The sequence below is a fragment of the Pimephales promelas genome, chromosome 19 (genome assembly GCF_988280905.1).
Source record: "Pimephales promelas chromosome 19, fPimPro1.hap1.1, whole genome shotgun sequence".
In the NCBI taxonomy this organism is placed as follows: Eukaryota; Metazoa; Chordata; class Actinopteri; order Cypriniformes; family Leuciscidae; genus Pimephales; species Pimephales promelas.
The window spans coordinates 19,098,141-19,121,654 of record NC_142787.1 but is presented as its reverse complement, the minus strand read 5'-3'; the positions used below and the strand labels follow the sequence as shown (position 1 = coordinate 19,121,654).

The following is a 23,514-nucleotide window of genomic DNA, read 5'->3' as shown; positions in this document are numbered from 1 at the left end:
TCACAGGGCCACAGAGACATTTATCCTGCCTACAGAGATCTTATTAGCATTAATGGTGAAAAATATACACTACTCATTGCTAATAATGATACCCTGAGGAAATTAAACAAGCAGAAATGACAGAAAAATGAGTAGATTTACACATCCCCCCACTCTAATTTTATCCTCGGTCTTAGTGCAATCATGTGATTATCTAGAGCAAGAGGAGCAATAATCAATTAAGTCACCGCCTACAGTTAGCGAAGTTGTGTGCTTTCACAAAGGCCTTGTGTCTTTAACACACAGCGACACATTCTACACAGATGGATTTAATGAAAGTGTGTGCATTATGTCTGCATGTGGCAGTGAGGCTGTCCACGGTTTGCAGGAGATTTGATTTGTGCCGTTTGTGTGTCTCCAGGCCGTCTTTGACTGTGTAGTGAACTCTCTGAAGAATGTGCTCAACATCCTCATCGTTTACATCCTCTTCATGTTCATCTTCGCCGTCATTGCTGTGCAGCTTTTCAAGGGGAAGTTTTTCCACTGCACCGATGAGTCCAAAGCCCTGGAGAAGGACTGCAGGTACGGCTGTGCTCTGGCTCGACTGTCTGGATATATTCTACATGGTTGTATAGATGGATGGAGGGAAGAGAAAGAGTGGATGGAGAGAGGAGGATGAAAGTGAAAGTAGAAAAAATAGAAAAGATGAGGGAAGGAAGGTTGTCAGGCAGAAAGGAAAATCTAAAGGTAAAAAGAAAAGTGATTGTGAAGTAGTGTTATTTTAGTATGCTTTTTATACTAGTATATTTATTTGATTTATATTATCATCTTTATTTAAATGTAATTTTTAGTAATTGTGTTGGGAAGAGAACGAGTGGATGGAGAGAGGAGGATGAAAGTGAAAGTAAAAAAGATGGAGGGGGAGGAAATGGAAGGATGGTTTTCAGGCAGAAAAGAAAATCAAAAGGTAAAAAGAAAAGGAAGTGTGAAGTAGTTTTATATACTAGTATAGTTATTTTTAGTAATTGTGTTGATCTTAAATATTACTGTTTAAGTTTAATTTATTTATATTTCTGTCTTAGTTCAGTATTAGTTTGTATTTGTTTACTTTTTAACCTTGCAATGTTAGTGGCACAACTTAAACTTATTTCCGTCAGTTGCCAATGGAGCATTTCAAAATATTCATCAAACATTTATATTTGATTTTTTCAGCCTTATTTCAAAGAGCTAAAATGTTTTAACAGTTTTAGTTAACGAATAATATCCCTGGCACAAAGGGACTAGAGCGAAAGAAAGAGGAAAAGGGAAGGAAGAGCAAAGAAAGGATGGAAAGACGAAGGGTAAAAAGGAAATGAAGAGCTAACATATAGGAAGGCAGGAAGGACAAAAAGACAAAAGGTGGAAAGGAAGAATGAAGGAATGGAAGGAAGAGTGAATGTAGGCAGGAAGAAAGGAAGGAAATATAAAAGGTATAAAGGAAAGGAAGAGCGAAGGAATGGAAAGAAGGAAGAATGAAGGAATGGAAAGAAGGAAGAGCAAAGGTAGGGAGTGGGGAAAGAAAAACGAAAGGTAAAATGGGAGGGAGGGAGGGAGGGAGGGAGGGAGGGAGGGAGGGAGGGAGGGAGGGAGGGAGGGAGGGAGGGAGGAAGGAAGGAAGGAAGGAAGGAAGGAAGGAAGGAAGGAAGGAAGGAAGGAAGGAAGGAAGGAAGGAAGGAAGGAAGGAAGGAAGGAAGGAAGGAAGGAAGGAAGGAAGGAAGGAAGGAAGGAAGGAAGGAAGGAAGGAAGGAAGGAAGGAAGGAAGGAAGGAAGGAAGAGGAAAGGGATTAAATGGAAAAGAAGAGGAAAGAAAGTATGAATGTGAGGGAAAAAGGAAAAGGGACAGAAGGAAGTAAAGAAATTAGGAAGGAAGAATGTAAAAAGAGGAAGAAGCAGAGGAAGTGGGTAAAAGGAAAGGAATGGTTCAAAGCAGGAAGGAGAAGAAAGTAAATGAAGATAAAGAAAGAGTTTGTGGTGGATTGTTCTGTCTGCACTCAGGGGTCAGTTCCTGGAGTACGACAGTGATGGAGTGGCCTTGACGCAGCCGCGCGAGTGGAAGAAGTATGATTTTCATTATGACAACGTCCTGTGGGCTTTTCTGACCCTGTTCACTGTCTCTACAGGAGAGGGCTGGCCAACGTGAGTCCTCCTCATCACTCACACACACACATCATACTGAGACACTGTTGCTTTTCTTACTCTAATCCCTTTTTCCTTTTACTCTATTCTGATTCTCAACTCTCTTGTGTAATCTGTGTTTTTACTTTTAATTTCATAGAAAAATACATAATTGGTTGAAAGAAACTCAAGCGTTGCATCAAGAAAATCCAGAAAGTTTTTTTTGATATTAATTTAAATCCCTCTTTAAGATTCAAGAGTTGCCGCTAGTACTCTGAGTTTTAATGGACATGGACATCTTATCTCAACCACTGTATGTGACTGTATATAAACAGCTTTTCCCTGTCTACTGGTCTAAGCTGATATTTTCGGCCTGTTCTACTTTGTAAAGAGTTTTTAAATAAATACTTGAATGTTTTTAAATGTCTTTTTGTTAAGACTTTTTGCCTTTTTATAGAGGGACAATCAGAAAAGGGAGAAGAAGCAAAGGGGATAAAATTTTACAGCAAATAGCGTAGAAACTAAATATGGATTAAATTTATATTTTGAACTTTTAGTGTTAGTCCAGTTTTGTAATAATCTTAACTGTTTGATGCATTACATAGTTTAAGGAAAAAGTCACCATGAAATCATTATTTTTAATAGTATTTTGCAGTGTTTATTATAAAAGATTTATCCTTGCGAATCATTTTTATATTTAGAAAAAAAAATAAGTAGTTTCACATCGATATACATCACAATAGGTAAGAAAATGTGACCACAATTCCCATTTCCTGTTGGCTTTCTTTTTTTTTCTTTTTTTTTTTTACTCTAAAGCAAATCTTTTCATTGTTGTAATGTGTATGTTCCCTCATTTTAACCTTTTGATGTTTTATGTGATCATCTTGCTGACATTTTCCCTGTGGTTCTGTAGGGTGCTGAAACATTCTGTAGATGCCACATTTGAAGACCAAGGTCCCAGTCCAGGTTATCGCATGGAAACCTCCATCTTCTACGTGGTCTACTTTATCGTCTTCCCCTTCTTCTTTGTCAACATCTTTGTGGCTTTGATCATAATCACGTTCCAGGAGCAGGGAGATAAAGCCATGTCAGAGTGCAGCTTGGAAAAGAACGAGGTAGGATTGTGCGGTTGGAAGCCTGCATAGTCAGTTACAATCAACCGTGAACGGATGAGTAGATGCGGGGGGGTAAACTGTACACACAAATCAGTGTCGCTTAAAATGGATTTTCAGTGTATATGCAAATAAGGGCAAAGTTGTTATTTTATAAATGCATGGACAGTTTTGAAATGCTTGGAGGAAAAGCACTCTTAAGAGAATTCCTCTCACCTGTGTGAGGCCAGCACACCTGTCCGTCTACATCTTTACTACCCTGAGTCTTAGCTCTTTTGACAAACACATGCTCACACACACAAAGCGCAGAACTAAACCCCAGGAGGAACTACTAGACCAGTCAGGCAGAACTCTTTCAAATGAGCTCTGTTCATATTAAGCTGCATCTTCTAAGGCAGCATTCAAACAGTTATTAGTCCTCATAAATAACTGTTCTGAAGCACTCAATATAAGCATAGTTGCTACAAACACTGATCAGGTATTTAGCTGGGCATGCAGATGGTTCTCCAAGCCCAATTAGCTGAAAACTGTCTGAAATCTCTTAAAACCAGCCAACAGTCCAGTTCATTCAGCAGGAGACTGAATTCATCATATATATATATATACATATAGGCTGAATTCAGTAATACAAAATGAGGACTTTACATTTTGTAATTGAAATATTAATATTTTCACAAACCGTATATACTGTATATATATTTTCACAAACCGTGTGTGTGTGTGTATATATATATATATACACACACACACGGTTTGTGAAAATATTAATATTTCAATTAGAAAATGTAAAGTCCTCATTTTGTTATAATATAATAAAGTTGTGATTTGGTAACGTTTATTTACTTTTTTCATAAAATGATTTTTAGTCAATTGTATTAAAAGCCAATTAGGGTCAGTTTGACCGGCGAACAGCATAATTATTAACAATATATGAAACCCACAATATTTAGACCACTGAAGTTGGAAGTGTCCCCTATTTCAGAAATCTGGTCACGTTAATACTATATAAATATATATATCTATGGACTACGTTTTAGATGTTTTCTTCCTGAGCTCATTGCAGTGAATTCTGTGAATATGTCATTCGAATTTCAACAAAAATCTTTTTTCTGGTTTCTTTAAACAGTATTTGTCTCTGATCTGTATCTATATATTCTTTCAGATGAATTTTTAGCCTGTGTTTAAATATTTAACTGAGCACTGTTCATATTTGTGCTGCTGGTTTGATGTTTGTTTACAAGCGCTCATTAGTTCTTTCATTCGTTTGATTTAGAGAGCTCCAGGAATACCAATGCTGTTCTAATAATCAAACATGGAAAGATCAGCGTGATGAGTAGTTTTAAGCTTGTAGATATTCACATCAACATTTTGCTGAGAAACTCTTGTTGAGATAAGTGCGCTTTCATCAACAGCGAGCCTGTATCGACTTTGCCATCAACGCCAAACCTCTGACCCGCTACATGCCGCAAGACAAGCAGTCTTACCAGTACAAGATGTGGAAGTTTGTGGTGTCCACTCCGTTTGAGTACTCCATCCTGACCATGATCGCCATCAACACGGTGGTCCTCATGATGAAGGTAAAACTGTTGTCATTTTCAGGCTAAAACTAGAAGTAGGTCTTTAAATCCTTTTTAGCAGATTCCTCCCCCTATAAGGGGTGTTGTTTTGCATTTTACAAAATTTACTGCACTATTTTGTAATCAAATGTTTTTCTAATCTTAACAAAACACATATCGTTGGAAAGGTCTGAAACTCAAGGTTTCACATTTGGCCACTGTTTTGTGATAGAAGTGATATTGTGACAGAAATGTATTAATTTATGTCAGTAGAGCACATCAGAGTTTCATCCTGTTTTTAGTATAGACCATTTCACAAGATGTAAACAACACTGGTCCAGAAGCACTTCCTGTTTCAGTTTGTAACTGTTTTCTTTATTTCACATGTAAAGAAAACATCTTAAAGATGTTTGTTTAACTTTTTGATTCATTTTTAAATGTTCTGTTGGTTGTATTTTATCCCAGCTTTTATGTAGTGTTAAAAAACTGAAACAGGAAGTGCTTCTGGACCAGTGTTGTTTACTTCTTGTGAAATGGTCTATACTGCCTGAACAAATTCTTACAAGAGCCCACATTTTTGTGATATCAACTTTAAAATTGGAGCACAACTTGTTTAGACATATGGCCTAGGTTTGGTTTCTAGCAAGTCCACATTATTTAGTAAAACATATATTTTGTATACTATATCAAATGTTTAGTGCAGTATATGTACTTTACTGTAAACAAACTTCTTCTTTACCCCAGGGTTGTATTTCAAAGAATTCACGAATTACATCCATTTTCAGAATGCATTTTCACCTCTTTACTCAAAGAGTTAACAGGTTAAAGGGAAAATTACTATCTGGGTTTATATAGAATGCTTTTTTTCTATATAATAACTCCCTGTTGGCTGTAAGTTATACTGAGGGCTTTCTAATTAAATTGAAAAAGAGGCAATTTAGATTAAATCAGTGCATCCAAACATCCAGGCATACTGCCCCCCCCCCCCCATCCCCCCCCCATCCCCACCCCCCCCCCCCCCCCCTTTGCGATCGGTCTAGTGTGGCTCAGAGTTCATCAGTCAATTGTACGTCTGGAAAGCTGCAAACAGGAAGTGCCCTCTTGTGATTTATCTGTAAGTTAGTTTGTAAAGGCATTGCCAAGGTTGATTGAGGTTCAGCAATGCTAATTAAATGGTGTGTGTGAATATTCAGTTATGAATAAGTCATTTCTAATTTTGTAGTCCTGAAAGCCTATTTAACAGGTCTTTTGAATATTTGAGTGAGTCGCTATCGCTGCGTGTTTTTTCTTCCTCTGCAGTTTCACGAGGCTCCAAAACCGTATGAGGAAATGTTGAAGTGGTTGAACATCATCTTCACGGCTCTCTTCACACTGGAGTGCATTCTCAAGGTCATCGCCTTCGGCCCTCTGGTGAGAGTTGAGAGATTCAGATAACACTTATATTTTATCATTACATTCAGTGTTTGATACTAAACTAGTTTCCCAATGCACAAAAATGTCTGGATCCGTTCACACAGCGCGGTTTTCCGTGAATGCGGCTGCGATTCCTAAAAATTTCACTGGTGTGAGTTTGGTGATGTAATGCATTTGTCACTCCCGCAAATAATGACCTAGATATGAGGGCTGATAGGTCCTTAAATGAATAAGATTTTCAAACCTGCATTAATTTATTTCATCGGCTGAACACAAAAGAAGTTATTTTGAAGAATGTTGATAACCAAACAGTTGATGGACCCCATTGACTTCCATAGTATTATTTTTTTCCTACTGAGCGTTTAGATTAGGGTGGATAGAGCAACTCTTGGGCAGAATAAATTGGTAGGCTAAGTTTGACTCAAAGTTGAGATGAATGAAGTATGAATGACTGCTTTGAATGAAAAAGCGGTGCTCTGTCGGTTGATTGACCAGCCTACAGGGCCGTCAGTTGCGCAAGAACTGTGAAATCAGTGAGAGGCTAATGACTGCCCTGTGGGTGAGAAGAATGTGTAAGTATGAGTGTGGTTGTGTGTACGGTATGAGCAATGCATCATAAATCTCTCTTCAGTGCCTGATGGTCTGACCTGCAGCAGAAGGTCTCATCTCAAGCTCCATTTCCATTTATGAGGCTCATTCATTAAGAAGCTTTTCTGGTGCGTGACGCTTACGTTTACCTCCACCTGTTTGGAGCCCAGGGTTGATGAACGAGTCTCGCTCACGTTGTTCTGTCCGCGATCCATGTCTAGCAGCACTCGACTAATCTTCGCGCCGTTCATGAGAGACACGGACCCAAGGCTAAGACACCTGACAGACCATCCTGCCATGAAAGATCTATTACATGACTCACCAATGTCTGCATTTTAGGCTGCCTTTTTTTGTCTGCCACATTGTCCTCACTAGAATAGTAAAAGCGTTTAAAACTGACAGGGTTTTCACAAGTAAAATCAGTCCATACTTAACCTAAATCGATCTAAAAATGCCCAAATATGTCTCAGGAAATTATTAAATGCTGAATGAAAAGAAGTAAACAAACGTGAGTTTTCCGACTCTATATGTGCGTATCGTTTATTAAATCAGTCCATTTGCAGCTCGAGTGCTTATCAGGTTGGTTATGACAGGGTCTTACTTCTCTCCGTCCCTCTGGATCCTGCGCTTCGCGTGCTTGTGTTTGGTGAAAATGTACTTGAAGAACTCGTAGAGGAACTAGCGGTGGGATGATTAGGAATAAGAGTAGATATAAAGTGGGGTCATTATAAAGGTTGCTGAAAATCTACTACAGTGAAAATCTACCACATTACCTACTCTACATAAGCACATCCCTTTTAACCCAGCATTATGACTGAAATCAAATCTCAAAAGTGACTCATTTTGAATGACAGAAACTCCACATGGCACATAAATAACACTCTTTATGGGAGATTTGTCTTATTCAACTGATTTCAACCGAGTTGCATATTTTTCTCAATGTATGCAGAATTACCTGAAGGAGGCATGGAACATTTTTGACTTTGTTACTGTTCTGGGGAGCATCACAGACATTCTGGTTACTGAGATCAAGGTGAGTCATCAAAGAAACCCATCAAAGTTTTTGAGAAGCAAAATTCAAAGGTATTTAAAAGTAAAATCATTTTAAATCTCAACACGTATATGATAGATGTTCTAAATTATGTAACTATCTTATTGCAATGCAGTGGATGTTCTATGAGAAACTCTTGAAGCTTAACTATGTCTCTTTGTGAGCTTTCAGCATTTATTTTTTGTGTCGCAGTTGTGTTGCTCTTTTAGTCTGCTTTCAGTTTGTCTTTGGTTAAAATCATGGGGACAGGGTTCCACTGAAAACATGGAACTATTTGGAAACATTTTAAATGGTCACAAGCCATGGAGTTTTTCCTTAATATCTTTAAAAAAAGGTTTTCTCATTCTGCTCAGTCCTAAATATTTTTTATATTAATTTAGGTCTATATATATATATATATATATATTATTATTATTATTATTATTTATATCTATACTCTAAATTGGACTGTATTTACATATAGTATATTTCGTGAATTAAAAATGCACTCATTCAAAACTGATTCACTCCTTGTAACATTTGCACTAGATGATTTCAAATGAATTTGGTTTAGACATTGATTATCATTAGACCTGTTGTAAGACCAAATTACTTGCTGAAGATGACAATCCGGAGATCTCGCCCAATGACTTTTGACAGCCGCATCTCTGCGTGTAGGAGACGGACTCCGGCCTCTCCTAACAATTTCCCTGTGACTCTTATTTTCATGCTAAATCTCTGCTGGCACCTGTCCCCTTCCTTTCCCCAATGGACTGCACAGACGGTAAGTGGCTCCGTCGCTCCTGCACTGCTTGTCTTCATCCAAACCTCTCCTCCTGTCAAACATCTTTATGCGAATTTTAAATGCTCACCTTTTTACCTGCTGAGATCAGGCTTGACTATTTTCGAACTTGTTCAATCCAGCACCAGGCTGGGATGTGAAGGGTGGGGGGGATTTGTAAGGTCTATTCACTGTACCATGTTTCCATCCACATATTGTTATGCAAATGTTGGGATATCACATAAAAGACGCTGCATGGAAATGCCAATGTGTGCATAAATTCTAAACACTGATAATTTTGAAAACATATGCACACAAATTATGCTGGAAACACATTTTCTGAATAAATCCCTTGATGCGCAATGCGAAAAAACCTCACGTGACTTTGCCTCAGCAGTGGATGTGATTGGATAACTGGATTGACCAGCGGATCAGTTTCATTGCACACCATCTCAAATGTTTTTTAGTTATTCTGAAAGGCCTGACTCATCAAAATGATTTGGTATAATGACCTCCCAGAACTCTCACATTAGTTACGTTCACAAACACATCTGAACACAAGATAACAAGACAATGTTAATTGCGTTTCATCTACACTCTCTGAGGCGCAGGTCATTTATAATGAAGGAATGTGAAGTGATGATATTGTTCTCTTGATCGGTGCTTTATTTGCCGATATTTTTGCTAAATTTCAATTTTGTGCACACTGTAAGTAAAATTTGCAGAGGTGGATGGAAACAGCTAATGACAAACAAATGTTCCCTATATTTACCCCCTTTTCCAGTATTGAAAGAGTAGGGATGGGTGGTATGTACAGTATATGGGCAATATATACTGTGAAGTTTCTGGTCAATCATTATGAATAATTTTCCATTGGTTTGTGTCCAAAGAGTTCCAAATAATAAACTGAAAATTTAAAATTTACTGAAATATATCTTTAATTTGTGAAGTATTGTTAAATTTATTTTGTTACTGTTATATAAGATGTTGGTCATATCGCCCATCCCTAATAGATGAAAGCATGTTCATGCAAGACTATTCATGCATCATACCAGACTAACAACATTGTCCTGCATGAGACTAACTAGTTTTAATACCTTATCAAAAACAGATGCTGACACTCTGACTGACTGAGGATGTGTCCTCGTCTCGGGTTCAGATACAGCACCAGTGATGCGGCTCTGATCTTTCTTTCTTTCTTTCTTGTATCCAGGATAAGAGGATTAATCTGAGTTTCCTGAGACTCTTCCGAGCTGCTCGTCTCATTAAACTCCTCCGGCAGGGCTACACCATTCGCATCCTCCTCTGGACCTTCGTTCAGTCATTTAAGGTCAGACACTAAACTTTGACATTACTCTGACAACTTAAACAACATTAATTGTAAACAATAATTCCCATGTTGAAGCTTTATTTTTAGATTTTAGATTTCACATATACTATATATATATATATATATATATATATATAATTTCTTATATTATTATTAAACATTCTAAGAATATGCATTTATGGACATATATAATAACATACTATAATAAATTAGTATCTTTTCCTGAGTAGATCAGATGCATCAGAAGGTTAATCAGTCTAATATTGCTGTAAGCTTTCTGTTTGTCTCTAAAACAACTGTATTTTGTCCTCAGGCTCTGCCGTATGTGTGTCTCCTCATTGCAATGCTATTCTTCATTTACGCCATCATCGGGATGCAGGTGAGATCCAGAGAGCTTTAAAAGCCTCTGTTGCTTTCTCATAAACATTGCCCTCCATGCTACAGTACCTTTCCATCTGAGTTACACAAGTGGATCTCATCACCAGCTTCTTCAACGTGCTTCACGTTTAACAGCTTCGACGTGATAAACAGAGTATTGATCTTGGGTTTATTGAGAATGAACCCGGTAAGCAAAGTGATACGTTTAATCAAGTGTTTTGCATGAGCAGGTGGTGTTTTTCCATATGAAAGCTTCTTTATGAAAAAGAGGCCATTGTTCTAATTAGGGCTGTGCCGTAAATCTTGACATCTGCACCACTGCGGTTGTAACGCGCCACCGTGGTGGCTGAGTACTGGCGGTGGTCCGCCAAAACACATTTTTTGTACGTCAATGCTGTTTTACATGAATATTATGACACAAGTGAAGCACAAAGCTTTGTTTACAATGGAAATAATAGGTTAGCAATTAAATAATACATCGCAGCCATGGAAACATTTGGATTCATGAAGAATGAGAGAGTTGTGTGTGAGCCCATAAATTTAAGCTTTGTTGGCTTTAAATTCTGGTTTGCGATCTGGTCTCCTGATTATCAGCGAATTCAACAATATTCCATTTATATGTCTCTGCCGATGTTAATCCGTGTTTTCGTCGATCCGGTTCACGTGTGGCCTGACGAGCTTCAGCAGATACATTTTTGTTTTGTTATTATTTATATTTATGTGTAGTTTGTGTTGTGCTGGAGGCAGGAGTTTTTTGGTGTTATCAGACTTCATGTCGTTAACTGCAGTGCCATTGCATATATAAAAAGGAGAGAGCACGCATGCATGTCACATCCGATGGATTTTGCAGAAAATCCGACCCGAAGACTTCACATAGAAATAGGAATACTGGCCTTCAGAGGTAATAGCAAAACCCAACAAGTGGATCATTGTAATGTGTGATAACAACCCCTTCACACACATGCAATAAAAAAAAAAGATTCATTTTAGAAGAAAAGTTACATATAGCACCTTCATTTAAAGCACCACCATGGAACTTTTCCTCTTCGGTCGCCCTACTGGTTGGAAACGAAATTGTCCATTACCGCTTTCGTAAATAGTTTAGCCTACCGTCGCAGGCATGCTCGCTGTTTATCCAGAATGAACGATGTCCACAAACAATATTGTTTTATTGTTTTTATATTTTGTATTTTCCTTGTAAAGTTTTAACTGCTGTTTTTTTTTTTTTTTAAGGTAGACAATATTAACATCTGTTCAGGGACAATGGATGAAAAATAGCCTTTTGGCTAATTCTAGTACATTTGCAGTAATGCTAATGAACGTACACTGTCTCTGTCAAATAAATAAGTAAAATAAAAATAAATAAATAAGCAAGGTAGATTATGTTGCATGATTTCATGAAAGGATGATGTATTGCGACCGCAGAAACGAAGAAAAACAAAATAATGACTATTGTAGTGCTTGCTGTAAAGCAGTCGAATTTTGTAGTTCTTTTTGTGGTCGGGTTACCTGATCCCCGGAGTTTCGCAGTGCCAGTAAACGCGATACAGACCCTGTCAGGTTATGGCAAAAGTGCCTTTCACCCTGTTACGACTTGATGAACCACTGATAAGATTTGGAAAAGATTATTTTAAGGTAAAAATGTTACATAGTGTTGCTTTAAGGACGCACAGGCAATTTCCCAGATTGTGTTGGGAATGATAGCGCCTGCCATCTTGTAGATTAGGACCGCATTGTAAATCAATGGTAATTGTATCCTGTAAGACTGGTGAAATCACATCATCAGTAAGCCATGTAATCAACTGTACGCTTGGAACTCCTACATCCAACTGTGTGTTCACTTCATCATTCAGCATAAAATGTGCCTTTGAACCAGTTTTCGCTGCCTTTTTAGTATTTTTATAGGAGGATTTGAATAATAATCTTTATTATTAGCTTTATTTACTCCATGTGACATGCTGTTGATTTGATCAGACAATTTCACATCCTTCATTCCGTCTTTATCTTGTAATGAAAATATTTCAGAGTGTTTTAAATCATAAATGTGAAGCGTATATTTTTGCTTAATTAAACTAAATCTTTTTTGTAATCCATTTACACTACCATTAATATGACTTTTTAAAAAATAAATCTATACTTTTATTCAAGTATGTTATAAATTGATTAAAAAAAAGTGACAGTAAAGACAGTATGTGTTCAGTTTAGTTTTGTGATCTTGTTTCCCCCTGTCTTTGTGATTTTGGTTTAGTCCTGTTAGTTTTTCCCTGTCTGTTTAATTAGAAATTCCCATCACTTGTTAATTATCCCTTTAGCCCCAGTATATTATAGCCCTGTGTTTTCCCTCGGTGTTGGCTGGTCGTCGTCCATGTATGGTTGTGTATATATATATGGAAACAGCAATTTTATATTGGAATATTATTTCACAATATTACTAAAACAGGAAGGTTTTGTACAGTTATGTACATTAATTCTTGAACATAAAGGTGTTATTTTAGTTGCCAATTCGTAGTTGCAATTTTTGCACTAGGTGTGTGAACGTATTTCCACCTGTGTTATTTTCTGCATATTGTGAAAAAATGTACAGTGTTTACTGACTTTACATGGTCATGAAAAGACATTTGGTCATAATAACTTGGCACAAAATGTATCAGACAAGTCAGTTATTTTAGAAATAATTGAAAGCACACTCTTATCTGTGGGTTTGATATACATTCTTGATGGCAGAAATGTGTGTATATATATATATATATATTACATTTATTATACAATTTTGTGCATATGTCCCCCTAAAAGACGATCCAACCTTAGTCACTGGATGTACTTTCTTAATGTATGCGTATGACAGATTATTGTGATTTGTTTGACTGTCTGTCATTGCATTACAACTCTGTAGATTTGAGTGAGTCAGTGTGTTTATTTACGTGTCTGCTGTCTGACATAAAGTCATAAATTTCACAAGCATGAGTCACAGTTTGCGCAATATGTGTATGTGGTCTTGTTAATACTGCAGATGCTTACTGTAACATACCCTCCAGGCAGTCTGAATTATTGACACACTCCTTGCAGGTATTTTCATGAAGCTCCAATAGGAAAGTGCACACATTGTGCTATGTTTTTTCGTTGTAACTCATCCAAAATTACAATGCTGATGTGCTTTTCTCTCCGTGTCAGGTGTTTGGTAACATCAAGTTGAATGAAGAGTCGGCCATCAACCATCATAATAACTTCCAAACCTTTTTTCAGGCCCTCATGTTGTTGTTCAGGTAAAGCCATTGTTTGATCTCTGTTCATTCTTCTTAAAATATCAACTTACACAGCTTTTGCAATGTAGTGCAAGTGGAGCCAAATGTATGTTGTGTGCATGTATGTTACAGGAGTGCTACAGGGGAAGGTTGGCATGACATCATGCTGGCGTGTTTGAGTGAAAGGCCATGTGAAGATGAGTCTGGCTACAGTGGAAAAGAGTGTGGCAGTGATTTCGCTTACTTCTACTTTGTATCTTTCATCTTCCTTTGTTCTTTTCTGGTTAGTGGAGCACATCCCACATTCAAACAGACATGCATGAAAATTCTGTCATTATTGTTTCAAACCTGTATGATTTTCTTTTTCTTTGAAATAAAGTGCAAATGTAATGTTGACCAATTCAGTTGTGCTTGACAACCCCTGGCCCCCATCCAATTCCATTGTATAAAAACGAGCAGCTCAGACATTTTGCTAAACTTCTCCTTTAGTGTTCCACTGGAAAATAATGTAATGAGTTTGGAATGACATTTTGTTTTTGGTTAAACTATCCTTTTCAGCAGTCTTCCATGATCTTACTTACATAACATCCTAATCCATACAGATGTCCAACAAGTGGCCAAAAATGGATATTCATAGATACCACCTACGAACACCGCCATATTTACGAACAATCTCACCCTGTATGGTGGCCCAAAGTGCTCATTTTAATGAGAGAGAGAGAGAGAGAGAGATACCTGGAGAAAATTTCTATTTTAGGTTCCGATCCTTTTTTGTTACCCCCAGTTTTCTTTTATCCATTATTATCTGCCCTAGACTCCAATTTGTTTTCCATGATTTAAAAAAAAAAAATTAAAATGTATGATTTTGGTGGTTGTTTGCTCTGACTAGGTAGCGTTGTTAGCTAAGTGGCTTAGTTACGGCTAGCTGTCATTAGTCTGGATTAGGCCTGTCGCAATAGTCAATAAATCATTTAATCTCACTATTAAAAAAAATGATCTTGATCATTATGTCCGCCGCGATAATTTCCATTCGCATGCTTGTTTGTTTTCCTTTTTCCGTTTTCCTAAAGACAACCGATTTATTTTACGTGAATACTCTCCAAAAACGGACATTTAAACATAAAGTTGTGTGTAGTTGTCCATTCAGACACAAAACAGAGCTCAATTCATTACTCGCATGCTGTTTAGAGAAAATATGGCTGCACGCTTCGGGTCGGGTGTGTACGCACAGAAAGATGAGACGCAGCTCTTCTCTTCGAATGACAGCTAACCACTTCTTTCTTCTATCCTTTTCTTTTTGGTATATAATAAAATACCAGATCAGGTTCCTCTTTCGGCTGTTTGTGCAGCCAACTGCACAACATATTGTAGGCATTACTGAGACCGTCGGTCATAAAGATGACGGCGCAAAAATACAGTGACGTCAAGTGACCCGAACAAATATAACCACTAGTCTGTTCATTCAACGCTGTGGTTCCAAAGTATGGGGTCAATATAAAGAATAAAATAAAGTAACACATTTCTTCAGCAAAGAAGCATCAAATTGATCAAAAGTGACAGTAAATGGAAAATTCCATAAAAATATAAGGCAGCACTGTTTTCAACTGTGAAATTATGAAAAGATGTTCTTTAAGCATCAAATCAGCATATTATAAGGATTTCTGTATTGCTGCTGAAAATTCAGTTTTGCCATCACAGGAATAAATGACATTTTAAAGTGTAATAAAACAAAAATATCAGGTATTTGTAACAATATTTCACAATATTACCTTATTTTTAAACAAATAAGCACCCTTGGTGAGCATAAATTACTTCCTTTAAAAAACAAAAATCGAACCAATCCCGACCTTTTGATCTGTAATGTGTATGCACAAACACTTACAATACTCAAAACATAAAAATCAGTGCAAACTTCCATTAAGTCTAGCCAACACTTGTAATATTAAAACAAAATCTGTTGTCTTGTTTTGCATAATTCTGATTTCCCCCTTCTATTTTTCATAATCCTTCCTCTATCCCACAACCACCAGATGCTGAATCTGTTTGTCGCTGTCATCATGGATAACTTTGAGTACCTGACACGTGACGCTTCTATTCTCGGGCCTCATCACCTCGACGAGTTCATCCGCGTCTGGGCTGAGTACGACCCTGCCGCCTGGTGCGTATCTCTCCTTCACTGTGACACCTCAGTTAGTGCCACTTTAAAAGAATGTGACAGCTAAAGACTTAGTGATTGAAAGATGCTGGCTTAAGAGGGTCTGCCACAGGCGCTGTGTCTGATTTACTCATGGCCCCCAACCAAGTCACATGAATCCCATTTTACTGTTCTACCATGGTTAAAATCAAATCCTCAAGCTTTGTCTATGCTGAGGAATGCAAATCTTTACACGCCATCCACTTTTTAGTCTATCTTGAGCAGAACGGATTTGAATCCTATCCTCTCTGTCAGTGTAATCCATTCTAACTGAGCTGAGCGTAGTTATCTCAATAAGCATGACGTCTTTGGATACATGTATTGACGGAATATGGAAAAAAGTGTATTAAAATGTGTCTTTTTTTAATCCATATCTGTTTTTTGCAGCGGAAGGCTACGCTATATGGATATGTACAATTTGTTGCGCATAATCTCACCCCCCCTCGGCTTAGGAAAGAAGTGCCCTAATAGGGTGGCATACAAGGTTTGAAAACCTACACACCTTCCCTCTAGAGGGCGGTGCTGTAAAAACAAATGCCTGATGTCTGAAGGGATTATACTCCCTCCTCTTCCCTTACTAATTTGAATATCGGTAACCATGGTAACCAGGAAACAAAGCCAAATGCTAAATCCCTCATCCCAAACTAATCCCATATGTTCACAATGCACATTTCTATCTGGCTTGTTGTAAATATTGATATACTAGAGCAGCTTTTATTTGCTCGGTTAATACTGTGCTTAAAATTAGGCCAAATATTAGCTTTATTTCCTGAGCATCTGATTGGTTATCCGTGGTTGCGTCCTAGCATGCAAGGACGGAAGCTCCAGACTGAAGCCCCTAAGCCCAAACCCATCATGCCATGTTCTTCATCCCTGGATCACCGACAGCCTGTAGCTACAAAAGCAGCTGTAGCTACGTGATCCATCCATCCTTCTGAGACAGGATGGCATCGGATACCCTCGACCTTCCTTCAGAATCCTTAATAACGATGCTTTTTTTGTTCCTTTCTTTCTTTCTTTCATTCATTCACATCGCATTTCCTTCATGTACTCCACTACCCCTTCCCTCTCCTTTTCTCGTCTGTGTGACCTTTGAACTCTGGGTGTCGCCCCTGTGAAGTGGACGCATGCCCTACCTCGATATGTACGAGATGCTTCGCCACATGTCCCCTCCGCTAGGTTTGGGAAAGAAATGTCCTCCACGAATCGCCTACAAGGTAGATCCCGCCCCCCTGAGCTTTCCTTGGCTCCTTCTCTGTCCTCTCATTGGCTGATGTGGCTGTCAGTCAGTGTTCTAATTGTGGAAGTGTTTTCTCGTGTGTGTTTCGTGCCGTGCTTTTTTGTGTCTTTTGATCTTACTGATGTTCTCAAATTTCTAGATTTACGGGCCGTTTACACGACACCGTTTTCAACTAAAAACGTAAAACTTTTTATGCATTTTGATGGAAAAAAGCATTTTCGCGGCCTGAAAACGCAAACTTTTGAAAACGGTTTTCAAAGTGCAAGTTTTTGAAAACGGTCTCTGTGTAAACAGCAAAAATTATGTCATGCACATGCGTATAACGTGTTCAGTCTATATTGTTTCATCGCCATCTAATGGCCTGGAAGCAGAATACAGGGTTTTTAGTCGTTTTCGCGGATCCGTGTGACAACGGTGTCGTCTGTATGTGGAAAACTCAAATAGATCTATCCCAAAGCCTTGTGAAAGAAGTCTGATACTCACTAAGGTTGTAACGTTTCTTAGAAGGCAGAATACCGGTAGGCAGCGTTTGTGTCAAAATGCTGTCCTGATAGGCAGCTTAATAGATTTTAAAACAGAACAAATGTAGACCGTAGAATAAATACACAGTAAACTGAATGTCTTCAGGCATCTGCAACTAAAATTGTTGCATCATGTAAGAGAAAGTAAAGAATAGTGGGGGGGGGTGAGAAAATCTGAAAATCATAACGTCTCTGGTACAGGGCTGCCGGTGTTGGTCGCAGGCCGTTCTGCCACTTTGAGAGCTGCCTCCGAGTCAATAGGTTTACACACCCTGTTCCAGCTGTCTGAATGGGTAACGTTCAAGAGACGCGTCCGTGGCTGTCTGCTGAGCTACTCTCTGAGGCCACACAGTCTGCGTGATGCTGAGACGTTCTCCAGCGAGCTCTAAATAGAACAACCCCCCTCCCATCAGAGCACTGAATCAACAGGGAGGAAAGAGCGAAAGCTTGCTGTAGATGTGCGCTCAGTGGAGCGTCCTTTCCTCCTTATTTATTGGTAGTTGTTGTGGAAACGTCTTCACTGGCCTACGTTCTTTAATATTGAGTGTTGTCCCTGTGCATGATTTTACGCTCTTACGCATCTGTTTTCTTTTCACCTCTGTTTTCAAATACCACTGGGTGTGTTAATGTGTGAAGCGTTTGCTCTGATTTCAGCTTGAGTGATGTGTTTGCGTGATGGGTGCTGTTCATGGCTCTTGGTTTTGGTTGGTCAGCATGCATCTTTTCTCTGGTCATCATCCACTCTGACTCTTTGAAAATACAAGAAAAGCAGCCCATTAACACCTCATGTTTAATTACACATTAACAAATGCATTCTCAACGTGGACAGTAGTCGAAGCTGCCCAAACACAGAGACACAAAGGACTAAAGTAGTTTGATTTTTTTTTTTTTTTTCAAATTCTGTCAGGATGAAATTCAAGTCATGTTTTACCCCAAAATCTAAAGGAAACAAAAAGTAAATAATAATTGGAGAAGCTGAAGTGCATTGTGTCTTTATTTTTATTACAATCACGCACAAACACGTTCCTCTAATATATATTACAAAAATGATATTGACATTCTATTTTTAATATGAATATTGTGTATTGGCAGGATGAGTTATTGAGTCTTAAAATTGTTTTAAAAAGACTTAATTATCATATGCCAAATATCTATATATAGTAATGTATTTATTTGGATGGGTATTTCTTTTAATTTGGGGTGAAATATGTATTCCATGTGAAAAATGGAATACTATATAATTACTTATTGTAGTATACATTGACATATACATTGATTTCAGTGTGTTTATATGAACAAAAAGCTGATGACTATCAAAAATGTGTCAAAAATCGTCCAGGTTTTAAGTCCAAATACTGTTGCAAAGTGGAAATGGAGCAATGGACAAAAAAAAAAAAAAAAAAAAAAAATCGATGTGCCCAGTTTTTGCTTAAACCTGATTTTATGATATTACACATAATCAGTGTATTGGTCGAGCATGTAAGCACACTTACTGAGACACCTTTAAACCTCCAAAGTGAAACAGCTTTACTCTCTGCTACCTGGAGAAATGCAGCAAAACATCTTCCATCTCCAACATCATCATTCTCTCCACAGCACCTGCATGAAATATATACACTCTCTTCTTCCTCTCATCATTTTAATGTCCTGATGAGACAATTTGTGTGCTGAGATGAGCGTTTCGAAAATGACAATTGACGAAGGAGAAATTACATACCCTGACTCGTTACTCTCCCTCAGCATGCAAACTCCTCCTGGCGTGTGTTATTTCTGTATCCCCCAGTCATGTGTAATATTAATCACACACACTGTTTGGACTCCACAGCGGTTGGTGAGGATGAACATGCCCATAGCTGAAGACAACACGGTTCACTTTACATCCACTTTAATGGCTCTCATCCGAACCGCCTTGGAGATTAAACTGGCATCAGGTGAGTGTCCGGCAGGCCACTACAATTTCAAAACTCTTTCAAAGTGTCCAACTACTCCACCAGGATTTTCATCAGCCTAATTTAATTTAACACCACCATCTTTAAAAATATTACAAATTAATTTAATGATGCTTTCCCTTCTGACTTTGACTTTTATTCAGCCTTTTATTTGGTGCAAAATATGATAAAATAAATAAGATAACACCCATTGACAGCCTGACAAAAGTTAAGAACGATTCTGTTTGAACATTATTGCATCTCTCAGACTTGCTTTCTTGTTGTTTTTCCAGGAGTTCTGGCTCAGAGACTTTGTGATGCTGAGTTAAGGAAGGAAATAAATAAAATTTGGCCTAACTTGTCTTCAAAAACAGTGGACTTGCTGGTAACACCTCACAAACGTAAGCCCTGCATTTAGGAAAAATGACGATTTCTGTTTAAAAAGGAATTAGCATTTATATGGGATCTTAATTAAATGCTTGTGGGAGTTAGATTTTTCATTTTGAAATAACAGTAATGCCATTTTCCGCCTGAGTGATTCAGCCTAGTTTTGCCGGTGATTTCTGAGCTTTTGGTGCCACCTAGTGGACATCAGTTTTCCCCCTATACTTCAGTCCATTTGACACCTCATGTCAATTTCACTCTCTCTTAGATAATGAATTGACTGTTGGGAAGGTCTATGCGGCCCTGATGATTTTCGACTACTATAAGCAGAACCGAGCCAAGAGACTCCAACAGCAGCAGGCTGCACCAGGCACACAGGTAGAGCATCTTCATGTGGGATCTACAAACAACTGAATATACTACTACAGTATTAGTCTTGCGTAACCTGACGGCAGAAGGTCCTGGACTCCATAGCAGCTTTCATTGGCCAAGGACATTTAAAGCAACCAATCACAGTTCATTTTGTTCAACGTCATGTTTAGGGTAGTGAAAATGTAACGTCGATGTCCCTGTAATAACAGACTCTCGTATTAAACTCTTGGACTTATTTACTTTAATCTTCCATGAGGGGGTTGGCGTGTCAGAACCTTAAAGAACGTAACACCCTTGTCTCCGAGAAATCCTGTAGAATTCATATGGTGACCTGCAGAATTATTATTAATATTAGAAAAAATATGTTATATGTAAATTAAAGCCACACTTTATTATTAATTTGATTATTAGTATTCATAGTTCCTCAAAGAGTTCTTAATAAATGATTAATGTGGTCCTTATTAAACTCATTTTTGTGTATATTTTCTCCTCAGAGTAAAGTCGGAGTTCTCTTCAGACCAATGCTTCCTCTCACACACTTACACGATCAGGAGCCAATGCTGCCAAAATCCCCAACCCCTTCTCAATTAGATACCACACCACAGCCAGAGGCCCCGCCCACATCCTTTCACCTGACTAATGGGGATGCCGTGTGAGTGTTCTACCATTCTGGTCTTCATAGCATTATACTTTCCTTTTGGGAATGTGTTTTGTGTTTACTATTTTTGAGTTTATCTTTTTTTTGTGCTTCATAGACAAAGCCAGAGCAGTGGAATGAACAAGATTCCTTTGGGGGGCATACCTCAGGAAGTCACACAGGAAGCAAACAGAAGGCCTTTCCAACGCGGCCAATCAGAAGACGTGCCAAACTCATACAGATCTCAGGTGATTTATTGCAGAATAATCAGTCCTATTTAAGTTACATGTGTCAGACATCCACCAGAATGTCCATTTGTAACATTAGTAACTGCTGTAACTTCTTTTCACAGTCCAATCCTTTGTTAAAAAGAACTGTGATTAATTGCATTGCATGTTCACTTAGTGTACTTCTAATCTATTATATATTATAGTATAGTATATGTTTAAAAAACTGTACTTGCAGATAATATAATATAACTGAAATAAAAGGCAACTTAAGTGTTCTTAAAGAGAGTAAGTTTTAACATAAAGTACCTTTTAAATCCATATGTTTTAATAATCTTTTGCCCTGCTTTTAAGAAGAACACTTTTGGTGCTGAGAACATACTAAAGCACATTTAAAGTATTTGATTATTAATGTAACTGTTGTCAATGTTACATTAAAAGCTAATATATTTGAAATGTACTAAGTTGCAAACTTCACCATTACAAAGGTGTGTTTAGAAATATATTTAAATACATGGCATACAATCAGCTTCCATAAATGCTTGTCAGTATCAGTCCACTAACCATATTTCAAAGACAATGGAAGTAATTCTGAAATTAGATATAAAGATGTATTAAAGCCCTAATTAAGTGGGTCAAAGCACTCTAAAGTTAAATTATATTTAATGTAAAATTAAAATATAGACTTAAAATATGCACTTGAGTATATTATTTAAATAATATGTACACTTTTTATGTGTATACTAAAGTGTACTTCTTTTTCACCTTGGTTTTTTATTAATGCATTTGTTTTTATTTGGCTCTACAAATGTTGCAGGAATTAGTTGAGATGAGTGACTTGGAGAACGACTCTGATGTGGGCGGGTATCCTGTGCTTGAGGGTCACGGCAGAGCTGCCTCCATGCCCAGACTCAACGCTGGCTTTCAGGTGAATTTCTGTAGTATCTGTAGTGGCCATATGAGGTCATTCTGGTGGGAGTTGGGAGTTGAACATCACTGCCGTACAGCCTTTGTTTGTTATTCTCACCAAATTAATTCCTGCAAAGAAAGAGGCAGCTGGATGATGACTGCAGGAAGATGGAGGAAAGAGGAGTGAATGGGCAGCTGTATGAAAGAATGGATGAATGGAGGTAATGAGGAGGGTGTGAGGAGGTGAAGAATTCAAGTAAATTAATTGGTGGAAGTCAGAAGATGTTAATTTATACACAACTCTCCACTGAGAGATATGTATTATATTCAGTTCAGTTTTGTTCAATGTGTTCAGTGTGTGTGAGAGAGAGAGAGAGAGAGAGAGAGAGAGAGAGAGAGAGAGAGAGAGAGAGAGAGAGAGAGAGAGAGAGAGAGAGAGAGAGAGAGAGTAAAGGAGAGGAAGAGGGACAATGCCAAATCTACATACTGTATATTTATAAACCTAACTATATTGGAAAGTTTAGATTGTTATCTTGTATTTTAATCTTTGAATTTATTTAAAGGAGTAGTTCACTTTTAAAAAAAACCTTTGCTGATAATTTACTGACCCCCATGTCATCCAAGATGTCCACGTCTTTCTTTCTTCAGTCGAAAAGAAATTAAGGTTTTTGATGAAAACATTCCAGGATTTTCTCCATATAATGGACTTCATTGAAAACCAAACGGTTCAAGGTCAAAATGAGAGTTTCAGTGAAGCTTCAAAGGGCTTTAAACGAAAGGACCCTTCGAGTCATGACTTGAAAAAAGATTTGTTCATTTTGATGAACGAGTTTGAACAGGAGTCACGAACGCTCATCACAGAACAGAGCAAGGCGAGCATTTGTGCTCATAAAACTTTAACTTTTTTATTTATTTTTGAAATGACAGATCGTTTCGCTAGGTAAGACCCTTATTCATCGTAAGGGAACTGCATTCAACTGCACTGAAACTCTCATTTGGACCTTGAACTGTTTGGTGCCCATTGAAGTCCATTATATGGAGAAAATCCTGGAATGTTTTCATCAGAAACCTTAATTTCTTTTCGACTGAAGAAAGAAAGACGTGGACATCTTGGATGACATGGGGGTCAGTAAATTATCAGCAAAAGTTTTTTTTTTTAAAAAAGCGAACTACTCCTTTAAAATATATTTATCATATAGGTTTGTAGGATTCTTATTTTAGTATTGTAGTATTTATTAATATTTCAAATTTGAAATATACATTTTTAATATGTTTATATTTTTAATTTGACTATATTTTAGTATTTTTTAGTACTTCAGCTTCAACTTATTCTATGTTAGTTGCCAAGGCATAATTTCTAATTGAAGTTTTTCATTTAATATTTATAATGTATTGTATGCAGTTTTATTCCAATTAATGAAAACAATTTAATCATTTTAGTTAACATATGTAATATTGTTTTACATGTTTCATATAATTTGTTCCCCTAGTGTAATTATTTTAGGTTGCTTTTTAACTGTAATTTATTTGTGTACATAC

The 23,514-nt window shown here is 37.5% G+C and overlaps 1 protein-coding gene across 1 annotated transcript in view; it reads left to right on the top strand.

Annotated features, from left to right (window-relative positions):
• The window catches only part of cacna1bb (calcium voltage-gated channel subunit alpha1 Bb), a 127,321-nt gene that overhangs the window by 94,894 nt on the left and 8,913 nt on the right, over window positions 1–23,514 (top strand). The window contains exons 29-46 of the mRNA XM_089123612.1: window positions 401–561; window positions 2,014–2,154; window positions 3,047–3,248; window positions 4,658–4,822; window positions 6,101–6,211; window positions 7,752–7,835; window positions 9,827–9,943; window positions 10,257–10,322; window positions 13,493–13,584; window positions 13,696–13,846; window positions 15,594–15,721; window positions 16,878–16,974; window positions 19,344–19,449; window positions 19,740–19,847; window positions 20,099–20,208; window positions 20,697–20,854; window positions 20,958–21,087; window positions 21,884–21,994. Coding sequence (XP_088979738.1) covers window positions 401–561; window positions 2,014–2,154; window positions 3,047–3,248; window positions 4,658–4,822; window positions 6,101–6,211; window positions 7,752–7,835; window positions 9,827–9,943; window positions 10,257–10,322; window positions 13,493–13,584; window positions 13,696–13,846; window positions 15,594–15,721; window positions 16,878–16,974; window positions 19,344–19,449; window positions 19,740–19,847; window positions 20,099–20,208; window positions 20,697–20,854; window positions 20,958–21,087; window positions 21,884–21,994 — 2,238 coding nt within the window. The remainder of the gene's footprint in view (window positions 1–400; window positions 562–2,013; window positions 2,155–3,046; window positions 3,249–4,657; window positions 4,823–6,100; window positions 6,212–7,751; window positions 7,836–9,826; window positions 9,944–10,256; window positions 10,323–13,492; window positions 13,585–13,695; window positions 13,847–15,593; window positions 15,722–16,877; window positions 16,975–19,343; window positions 19,450–19,739; window positions 19,848–20,098; window positions 20,209–20,696; window positions 20,855–20,957; window positions 21,088–21,883; window positions 21,995–23,514) is intronic.